This window comes from Choloepus didactylus, chromosome 8, assembly GCF_015220235.1.
Source record: "Choloepus didactylus isolate mChoDid1 chromosome 8, mChoDid1.pri, whole genome shotgun sequence".
NCBI classification, from domain to species: Eukaryota; Metazoa; Chordata; class Mammalia; order Pilosa; family Megalonychidae; genus Choloepus; species Choloepus didactylus.
The window spans coordinates 96,082,626-96,094,736 of NC_051314.1; the positions used below are offsets into that span (position 1 = coordinate 96,082,626).

General features: G+C 32.3%; 1 protein-coding gene across 4 annotated transcripts in view; it reads right to left on the reverse strand.

The window, feature by feature from the left end:
* Positions 1–12,111, reverse strand: part of CNTN1 (contactin 1) — a 391,770-nt gene that overhangs the window by 124,190 nt on the left and 255,469 nt on the right. For all 4 annotated transcript variants that reach the window (XM_037847170.1, XM_037847168.1, XM_037847169.1 and 1 more), the window contains one exon: positions 11,662–11,837. In XM_037847170.1, coding sequence (XP_037703098.1) covers positions 11,662–11,837 — 176 coding nt within the window. The remainder of the gene's footprint in view (positions 1–11,661; positions 11,838–12,111) is intronic.

Sequence of the window (12,111 nt, forward strand, 5' to 3'; positions counted from 1 at the left end):
CACTCAATATACATTGATATTGTATAATATACAATATTATATTAATAACAATTAATAACCAAATTGTTTATCTTGCTCTAAAGATAATATATATTCACTTCTTTTCAGCTACAAGCAGAATTAGGTTAAGTCCATATAGCCTATGGTCACAGCATTTCCTAAACAAATTATGAGAGTTCTTCTGGTGTCAGGTTGAAGGATGCTACCTTTTCATATTACTTCCTTGGCCACCTTCTCTACTCCAGCCATGTTGCAAACAACTTGTAATTATGAACAACTTATAATTCAGCATGTGCTGCCTCACCTGCAGACCATCGTGCATGTCACTTGCATTGTCTGGATGCCCTCGCCTCCCTCCTCCATCACTCAGCTAACCCCAAATCTAGATTTCACTTTCTTCTCTGGTCTCTAAAGATCGGCCTAGGTGCTTCCCTTTGTACATTTTCATTATATTTCAATATTCCCGTCTACTATAATTGTTTAAGTGTTCATCTCTTCCACTAGACTGTTAATTCCTTCCCGTAATTCCTAGAGAAGGGCCCAGACCTTATTTATTATTACATACTGAGTACTTAACATAATATCTGGTATACAAAAGCAATTCAACAAAGAAATACTGAATAAATGAATTAATAAGTACATATTATCTAAAATGTTTGTATTAAGCAGGCATTTTCCTGGTAAGACAATGATATGTTACAAATGGAAATAGCTGAATTGAAAACACCTATTGTTATTATTTCATGTTTACTATAATATATTTAAAATTATTTATATACTAATTTTATGAGAAAAAGAAAAGTTTGGGGAAAAATGTGAAAATTTATGGAGAAAATAATGCAGTTAATATAGAAAACTGTAACCCTTAAACTTCCCAAACTATAAAAAATAATATTCATTTCAGAAAGAAGATAAAAAAGGTACTTTTTGATTAGTTGTAACTCCTTATTTTTTAAAAATATACTTGAGATAAGTAGAGTAAGATTCTGTTAATGGGGAGGGTAATTATAAAACACTTCTTCATGAATTATCATAAAGGCTAATAGTTCATACATCTATTTAATCTTTTTAATGAGAAAAATTTAAATAACATAAAAAAACTAAAGTAAAATAATTTGAACATGGTATATTTGTAAAACAGATTGCTTTAATATGCTATGACACCTTTGATAGAAATGTACTCTGACACTATTATTATTCATTAATAGAAATGCATTAGTTAAAATATTTTCAAACTATTATATCCAAAATCATAGTTATATGTGAAAAAGAATAATGTTTGCATCAAAGCAGTTAAGTTTCTAATATTATTTTATTATGTGAACTCAGTACTTTTGTTGCTTAATGTTTCTAAGTGAAAGGTAATTCTGATGCTAAACTCCCACTAATTCAATGAGCTAGCAATTAGTTTGGAATTAAAAATATAACAACATCAGGAACTTAAAATGTTTTTTTATCCAACTTTATTATAAATTAATCAAGTGCAGAAAATTAACATAAAAATAAAGAGGTTGCGGCACCACCCATGTTTTGTTATTATTTTTTAATTCAATTTTATTGAGATATATTCACATACCATGCAGTCATACAAAGCATACATTATATGTTCACAGTACCGTTATATAGTTGTGCGTTCATCACCAAAATTAATTTTTGAACATTTTCCTTACCACTACATAAAAATAATAAGAATAAAAATTAAAGTGAAAAAGAACAATTACAGTAAAAAAGAACACTGGGTTCCTTTTTTTTTGCCCCAATTTTTCTACTCATCCATCCACATACTGGACAAAGGGGAGTGTGGTCCATATGGCTTTCCCAATCACATTGTCACCCCTTGTAAGTTACATTTTTATACAATCGTCTTCAAGATTCTAGGGTTCTGAATCTTGGGTTCTGGGTTGTAGTTTGACAGTTTCAGGTATTTACTGCTAGCTATTCCAATTACCACCCTTGTTTTAATGTTTATATGCTACACATCTAATAATAATTTTTTCTTAATGAAATTGCTATCTTTCTTTTTATAAGCTTTCAGTTTGAAACATAATTCTACTTATATATTCACTTATTTTTTTCTGAAGGAATAATGTGATCATGTTTCTTATACTGTATCATGTGTAATAAAATTTATGAACTATTTGTCTTAAAATATTATATTGTTCATACTTATCGAAGTATAAATAAGAATATTAAATTTACACTTATTGAATCTTCAGACTGAATCTTCAGACTAAACTATTCTAAAATTTTAGACTATTCTAAAACTTTTAAATGCTAAAACCATTTTAGAAGTCACTCTGTTTTAAATGTTAGGCCTTAGGTAGATAATGACAGACTTACTTGTATAAAGCAATAATAAGTAACTTTAATGTTTGTTCTCATTTGCTCTATATTTGGCAAAGGTGTGGCATTGAAAACTACTCAGAAGGAAAGCAAAGGAAAAATATACTATGTCATTTCCAATACAGTTATGTATGCATAAAAACTTTCCTGAAGTTTTATAAATGGTGCTAGAACTTTCCATACCCCAGGAGAAGTTGAGGTTCTTGGGGGTTGACAGAACGCTTACAAAGCAAGTAAAGATCATGGGCCTCAGCACATTCTAGCCACAAATTAGATACGAATGCTCTCTATATTTTTCACTAAAAACCACAGCTTGGCAGAATTACAAAATGCCTCCCTTCATATGAGAAGAGTTGAATCATATACTGGAAATTGTGATAGCAAAACTAAGGGATGTTCCAAAGTATATAGTGGTTTACCACTTAGAAATTTCCCAAGTTTAAATCAAAAGACTTCCAACATATAACTACCATTGCTTGCTTCCCTCTCCCCCATATGCTAACTCTAGAAAGTTGTTCCTGCAGTATATATGAATATGAGTTGCTAAATTGTATTAACAAACTGAATTAATCATAATGAAAAAAGAAGTATGTTGCATGGTACTTAAAAGTTCTAGATAAAACTTAGAACTAATAATAGCTATGTATTAACCAAAAAGTCTCTTTTGTTCCATCAAAGTCCAAGTGAAGGTACAGATATAGAAGGTTGGAGGAAAAAATAATCTTTAAAGAGCATATCATAGAAATTTATAGACAAGAATTTGTTGAAATATGTGATACATGCTATGTCCATGCAATAATAAAACTATTTTTTAAATTTTGGTTAATTAGAGAAAAGAATAAAATTATTATTATTTTGCCTGTTTCTTTGTTACAGTAGAGAAGGGATAAGTGTGGCAAATGCACCTTATGTCACTGCAAACATCAGGCCCACTACCAGGGACAACATGACTAATAGCAAATATTTATTAAGGGTTTTTAGGAGACAGAAACTGTTATAACTGTGCAAACCCACTCTTAACAAGACCCTTATGTGATCAATACTATTTATAACCCTAATTACAGATGAAGAAACAATACTACTATAACTACAACCACTACTACTACTATTGCTGCTAATAGACTATCACTACCACTGATACTACGCTGCTACTATTAAATCTGCTACTACTGTCACTCCTAGTAAAACTGCTACTACCACTTTCACAATTGCTACTCTTAGTGCTGCCACGACTACTGCACTCCTACTTCTGTTATCTGATTATAGAGTATCTTTTAGATGTCTGGGAATGTGCTAGCTACTTTACTTTTCTCATTTAATTTTGCATTACCTAAGGAGACAGCATTAATAATGCCATTTTGGAGTTAAAGAATTCAAGATTTAATTTTAAGCTACTTGTTACCACAGCAAGCAGTTTTAAGCTACTTGTTACCAGAGCAAGCAGTTTGCAAAGCAGTACTTTAGAGATCAGAGAATGAGATTTATATTCACAGTTTTTTAGTAAGTGGAAGTGGGTCCTTTCTCATAGCAGCAAAATATATATTGTTTTATTCCTTTATTAAAATTTTCCCTATTTAAATTTTCAAACATAAGAAAAGAGAGCAAATTAGTACAGTAGCCACTCAAATGCCAACTAACCAGATTTAACAATTGCAAACTTTGTGGCATATATTATCTAATTGTCCAGCTATCTGGATAACTCTACCTTTCCTTCTATCTATCTACCTACCTGTCTTTCTACCTTCTTATCTGTTGCTGAACCCTCAAAAAATAAATTACCAACATAATAATACAAAGGCTTCATTTGCATCTCCAATAAATAAATAAATAAAGCCATCCTCTTAAATAATCACAAAACCATTTTCACACACAGTATCATTAACACTATTCCCCAATATTCAAGTTAGTATTATTTTATGTAGTGCATCAGTATTAACATTGCCTCTATCTAAAAAAAAATTTTTTAAGTTGTGACAGAAGAAAACTTATGAAAATGAAGTAATGTCATTGGAAATATAAAAGTTTAAACAAATTAGGGAAGAGGTCTGTGATAAATACTAAGAAGTCCCCAAGTATTAACAGAACCAAGGAAATGTAGAACATCCCTAAAGTTGACTATTTTGATGCAAATTAAACAGTGAGAGTGATGGCTGAAAAATCCAAGTCAGATCAGCTGATGAATTTTGAATGAAAACTCAAAAGGAAGGAAATTTTCTTGAAGGTTTCTCCTATGCATTTTGAATGATGGACAAACACATCAATGCCTTGATTTAGAAACTGCATTTTAGAGTTGAAAGAAAGCTTGGATATTGTTTAAATCATATGAATTTCAAATTGGTTCCCATCAGCCTTGGGGTTCTGAGAATCTTCATGGACTAGTTAGTAGTAGGAAAGGAACAGAATGGAGAGTGTGGTGGGATGGCAAGAACTGAGAAATGCTTGGGTAGGACTCTTGGCTACATCGTCTCCTACCCGCACACACATACACACTCACACATTTTATCTTCGATCAGAGCCATTCCACCTTCATCTATTTCATATATTGGGATTCTGATTTAAATTTTCTTTGCAAAAAGGATGCTTCTGTTAAAAGTTTTTTGTTGTTTTTAAAAATTTCTGATGTAACCCAACCTCCTTAGTGGGACAGACGAGAAGCCTGAGGTTCAGAGTGACTGTTTTGCCTAAGCTCATATAATTTTTCAGTGGCAAAACCAGAACAAAAACCCAGATATTTAGATAACATTCTATTCTTCTAATCAAACTGGAAAAATCAGGTAGGTTTTAAGCCATACACAACTAATGAGTACATTTTAGTATGATATCATAAATAAAACATTCAAGTCCACTATGTAAAATTATGAAATTCCTAAGACACCAAAGGTTTACATACTTATTTTTCCTTTCTTCATTGACTTATTTTGCAAGCATACACAGCCAGAATATTTACTGTAGTGGTACTCAAGAGTGTAAAAGAAAAATGTGACCTTAAGTTTGGATGAATTTATGAGATTCCTCTCTCCCCCAAACCAAGACAACTCTAAAGAACAAAGATTTGCCACTATATGTACAGTACGTAATTCCATTCTCTTAGCCTTGTCATTAACAAATGTTTATTAAGGACTCAATTATTAGACGCTATTCTGGAGAACAACTTTGGCTGAGATGGTCTCTACACTGAAATGTGACAATCTTAAAAGAAGCCATTTAGGTATAAGTAAAGGTTTATTAGGGCTGTGAAAGGGAGGTCAGGAAAGTTACATGTTCAGAGAGAGTGAGGTATGAGCAAATTGTTTAATCATCTAACTCTTTTTTAGTTAATTACTAATTTAAATAGCAGGGGGAGGATTTGACTGTGGGCAGAATGTCTTTGTGATGTCGGGTGAACCACAGAACTATGTTGGGGGTAGTAGTATACTTTATACATATTTTTCCCTCTTGTACACTGCTTATCAAATTTTAAAAACTTATGAAATAAGTTACAGTGGCGGAGAGATTCCAAAAGGAGCCGAGAGGTCACTCTGGTGGGCACTCTTATGCACAATATAAACAATGCTTTGGGTTCTATGAATTGGAGTAGCTAGCAGTAAATACCTGAAACTATCAAACTACAACCCAGAACCCTTGAATCTTGAAGACGATTGTATAAAAATGTAGCTTATGAGGGGTGACAATGTGATTGGGAAAGCCACATGGACCACACTCCCCTTGGTCCAGTGTATGGATGAATGAGTAGAAAAACAAGGGGAAAAAAAAAAAAAGCACCTGTTCTTTTTTACATTAATTGTTCTTTTTCACTTTAGGTTTTATTGTTATTACTTTCATGTGTGTGGTAAAATGGACCCCCTACTACTCATATCAGTTTGGAAAATATTTTCTTTTATCTGGTTTCTTACAATTTTTTATGCCCCAACACTGTCTTCCTATAAAAATATAACCTCTCTTTGCTTAAAATCTTGCGTAAATCTATCAGTGGTCAATCTCCATATTCCAACATCTCTTCTTTATTTTTCTTTAGAGCAGTGGTTTTCAGTCTTGGCACTATGGACAATTAGGACCTGGTAATCCTTTGCTGTGGGAGGCTGTCCTGTGTACCGCAGGATGTTTAGCAGCACCCCTGCTAAACAGATGTCTGTAACATTGCCCTGCTCCCCTTCCCCCCACCCACCTCTCCTGTCCCCCCAGTTGTAGGTATAAAAATGTCCACACATTTCCAGATGTCATCTGGAGGGTAAAATCACCCCCAGGTGAAAACCACTGCTTTAGGGCTTATATCACCTCGCTGTGCCTGACTGGTCTTCTGTTCTGGCTTCTTCAGCTCTAAGTTGATCCTTGCTCCTGCCAGGATTATTGTCCAACCCTCCTTATTTCCTCCAACCCGTCATGTCTCTCTGAGCCCCATAACTCTGGACAATATTCACCCTCTTATTCAACAGTTAATAAGCAGCTAAGAAAATTGAAAGAATCAAAATTGCCTTCTGTTTTATTATCAATATTTCTAATCCTTCTTTCTCTTTTGGCTCGTCTGCAGAAGCAAAATTTCTGTTCAAGATTAAAGCATCCACTAACTTGGAAGTTTACTTCTCAAATTTAAACACAATATTACCCTTTAAAAAAAAAACAAACATCTTAAGGTAAGAACTCTGTCTTCTTTTTCTTGAAAGGTATTTTTGATACTATCAGAAAAAATACACACGTGTGCAAACATACACATACCCCTACCCATGTAAAGGAGATCATTAAGAATTTCCTAGAACTTCAAACTTAGATCACCTGAAACTGTGTCGACTTGATTTACAGTGTATTGCAAACATTGCTAATAGCATAGGGAGAATGAAATAATATGGATAAGAGTGGACAGAAAATTTCATTCTTCGTAGAGAATAAAATATAGGAATTTAGCAATACTGTGTTGTAGTGTTTTAAACAATCAATGAGGATTATTTAAATAGGAATATACATGAATACTAACCAACAGATTAAAAACTGAAATGGCGAAGAGCACAGGGTCCACAGACATACAGCCTGGGTTCAAACTCTGCCTCTGCCACTAGCGAGCTATATGATTAATTTGAGCAAGTTACTTAACTTTTCTAAACCTCAGGTACCTCACCTCCAAAACTGAAAAACTCTTAATGATATGAACCTCATTAGAAGATTTTTTGTGGCAATCAAATGAGAAATACATAATAAATGCTTAACTCAATGCTGCAGAAACAGTAATCACTCAACACACACTGACTATTATTACCTTTCCATTGCCCTCAGCAAAGAAATACTTGGAAATGTTTTTGTTTTAGACTAGGTATCCAGTACAGCAAGCAGTGCAATAATTAAATTATGAAAAATGATATTTGTATCCAGAAAAATTTATCTGACGAAAGCTTCTGGAATTTTAAATGGGGAATGATTGCTCTATTATTAAAAGCTTTAATAATAATCACTTACAATATGCCAGATTCTGTTCCAAGTACTTCATAGGCATTTTCTCATTTAATCCCTCACAAAAATATTATGAAGTCATCAGTTTGGAATCCCAGTGAAGCACGTGAATTATTAATAGAATTTTAGAGAGGGGATATCTGAGGCTTTGAGAGGTTTCATCACTGGCTCAGTGTCACAGAATTAGAAAGGGAAAAGTGGAGCCTGGAGCCCAGGTCTGGCTGGTGGCAGAAGCCCTACACAATTCCATTTGATATTTATGAACTCATAACAGGCAAGCAATAATTTCTTGCTGAATTGCAATTTTAATATATATTTGTAATAAAAGAACAAGGAAAAAATTGTAGTGGTAACAACCAAAATTGGAAAGGTTATGCAAATCATGTCAATTGAGATAAGGACCTGACAAGGAGAGTGCTGTTGCAAAATAGTTGAAAGAAAATTAACTTTAAGTAGATGTTAAAAGTTAGGCAGAGGTTGAAAATGAAATTTTTGTAGTTCAGGTACCACCAAGAGACAGATATATTTCTATACATAGTATTTGGTAGATAGTCTCAAGACCTTTTTAGAATAGATTAAATCAACAAGTTAAATGAGTCTGCACTTTCATTTACTCTAAGGGAGTAAACAATTATTGAATTTGCAAATCAAAGTCATTATGTAACTGGACTTTCACTGAATAATTTATATGCTTATTTGCCACATAATTTTGAGAGAAAAAAGAAAGACATATAACATAGTAACTTACTGGTAACAAAGCGTCAAATTTATTAGATTTCTGATTCCTGTATATGCATATTTGATATCCCCTATGCATAATTTAATGAAATACTTACTGACCAGGAGAACATAATCATATAATGCTTAATGAATATTTATTGAATAAATGACATGACAGATAAACTCTGAATATTTAACTTCCCAATGTTTTCTCCAGCATTAAGGATTTAATTAAATTCTTAAAGTTATAGCTACATTTTTTAAAAAAATTAATTAATCCAAATGGGTTCTATGCAAAGTAGGAGCATTAAGTGTAATTGCAATGTTATTTTTATTTTTTATTTTTTTGGTGCTTACTATAAATTCTCAGTAAGAAACTCGTATCTGCAAAATGTATAGTTACTTTTTGTCCCCTGTTTGGCTATATGACTCTAATTGGAAAAAGTATAAAGAAGAGCATTTTAAAAATCACCCAAAATCTCATACCTTAGAGATAAGTATGGGAAAATGCATTTGTTTAATTTTAATCCCCAATTATTCTAGGCTGTGAAGTTTGAAACCTTATACAAAGGTGCCACTTGGTGGTCAAAATCCAGAATAGCAAGCTAAAATCAAAGCAAAGTGGTTTACTATATAAAATTTAGTATTGAAACTAAATTAGAAATTGCAAACTTGTATTCTTAAAGTAAAATGTTTAAAGTTTGCATTCCATATTTTTTCTTCATTAATTATAGCTTCTGATATTAATGTTTAGCAATTAAAATCACTAACATGATGGTGATGATACATTTTTGATAACTGTGATAACTACCAAAACATTTACAGCTGAAATTTAAATTTACAGGGTACCTCCAATATATTTGGGAACGGTGCTTGTCGTAGTGATTTATCCGCTTAGTGCCTATCACTCTGCCTACTGGTGGCATGTGCTCAGTACATATTTTTAAATGGATGCATGCTAACAGATTATTGAAATGTTGCCAGAATTAAATAAAATGCTAAAACATTATTTAAGAAACCAAAAAACATACATGGTGATATTTTTGTCCGTGCAATTTTGAACAATAGCCAAATGCAGTAAGCAATGCTTCTGCTGTCCCAGTACCTGCTAGCCATTGTTGTCGTTCACTGAACGTTAGGCAGGAAAGGCCACTCCTGAGAATGGTCTAGCAAGGAGCCCAGGAGCAATCACTAGCCATTAGGATTATCTTCCAAATGGCACTAGGTGGATCAAAAGCATGACATTTTTACTCAAATTCTTTCTACTATGTTTAGCAGAGAAGTCTGACTTTGAAGTGGTCTAAGAAAATTCTACTTGACTTAAAAAGACCAGTGTCTTTTATATTTTTCACTCCAATTTATCAGTTAATTCTTAATTAATATTCCAGTTACTTTTTTATTTTCCTCTGTTTTTAAGGCACTGGACTCTTTTTTTCTCTTTCTTTCCTTTTTTTTTTTTCCTTCTCTCTCTCTCTCTCTCTTCTTTCTTTTGCAACAGTTATTTACATCAACCATCACACTGTATTATTTTAATGAACAAGGATAGGCTCCAAACATGAGTTTTCAGCTTAATTTAAGGCAATTTATGCTCAAAATCTATTTGCATAGACTTCATTGCAGCTATTAAATAACTACTTTTATAAATTATGGTTGTTGTAGAAAAAGAAGTGTCCTTTATCTACTTTGAATATTCCCAGATCATATTTTTGAAAGTATTCAGTTTATAACACCAAAGAACTAAGCAAATACAGAAGTCTATGGTTTTTTTTAAAGATCTCTGTTTAGCCCGCTTTTTTCCTTAAAATGATTAAAATCTGAGTGGCATTTGCTTTTCTTACAAACCAAAATGCAGTTTAGAGAAATTATTGAAGATGTTGGTGCCAATTTCACTAATGTTATAGATGTCTATCATTAAATACATCAAAATAGTGTTAAGACATATAAGGAAAAAATATCTTGTAGTATGTTAAAGTTTGCAGTTTATAGTTCCCTGTCAATTGCCAATTGTTTTGTTAAAAGTATGTTTATTTGAGAAACCTAAAGATGATAGGTAGGTTTACTGTAAATATACAGTTCTAACTAGGTAAGCCATATTAAAAAGACAAGAACTGGAACTTCAGTAAACATGTAAAAAGCACAAGCATCAATACTGTCCTGACAGTTGCTCATGTGCATCTATCTAATAAAAATTTAAGAAGAAATGTACCCATCTAGTTAAAATGCATCTTACCTAACTAAAGATTTTTGAGCTTTTTCAGGTGGCAAGTTCCAAAAAGTAAGAAAAAACAAAAAAATTGTATAATTTGAAAGTATATATTATAATATGTACAATCCACTCTTCATATTTCATAGGACTTTAAAATCTTAACTTATTTTATTAAGGCAATTTAATATTTTATTTCTATATCAGTATTGACTTCTAAATTTAAAATTAAAGTTTTCTTAATTGAGCATATGTTCCAAATAGATTTTTAGGCTCTGAACTAGCTACTTTATAAAGAGCAGATCTTAGAAGTCATGATCAATTTGTCTTTTAAATACATTGTAACTTAGACAGCTCATCAGTACACTAATAATGTTCTTATGAAAATTGTTATCCTGTATTAATTCCCAGACTTTTTCCTCTACTTCATTTATATCTAAACATCTCTAAGTTTAATGATAGGACTTGTATTAGATATGCATTCCAATCTTAAAATAAAATACAGCCATTTAACCTCTTTCAAACCACAAGGACTAGTTTCCCAAACCCTCCAACACATATATTTTGTCTATTTCTTACCATCAAAGAATAAAGTAAATGCTTTGAAGTTATCATTATAACAAGTGATAAGTTCCAGGCTCTTACCTCATTTACAGTGAAGTGAAGGCACTAGAACTTAGAATCCATTTGTGCTGAGATACAATTGTATTAGAATTAGGGGTAGAAAAGTACCTGAAGCCCAATGAACATTTATTGATTCTTATCTCTAGCAAATCCTTTAAGGTTAACTATTTTTAGACAGGTTCAGTAGTACTACAATTATTATAAGGAGAAGCACAAAAAGCTTTTTTTTGGCTTGATTTTCAGTCTCATTAAAATGATTAAATAATAGAAGTTGCAGTGCAAGACTCATAGAGTTATTGGGATGTTAATAAGATGAAACTTAAAACACCTACCATAAAATTCCGCTGGTAGTGAGTATTCTCTTTGTTGAAATCAATCACATAGCCATTGAAAGACCAGATGAACGTGAGATCCAGGGCAGGATCAGAGGAAGCAGCACATTGCATGGTGGCATTTTCTCCAACAGTGACATCCGCATTAATTGGGGCCAGTATAATTCGTGTGGGATCTAAATATTTTTAAATAAAGGAGTAAAGCACAATTCACAAAAATATGCACAATATTATCTGTACATTAAAAGAATAAAAATCAATATCTTTTGATTTCCCTGTGCCAAGAAATAAGATATTTTAAATCTAAATTCCAGGAACAATTTCATCAGGTAAGAGACATGCACGGAAGTTTTTTGAAATGGAAACTTATCAATGCACAGACTGTTTTAGAAGCTTAGGGCTGATTCACACCTCTTATAGTACATTAGAAATTAAGCATAATCAAACTGA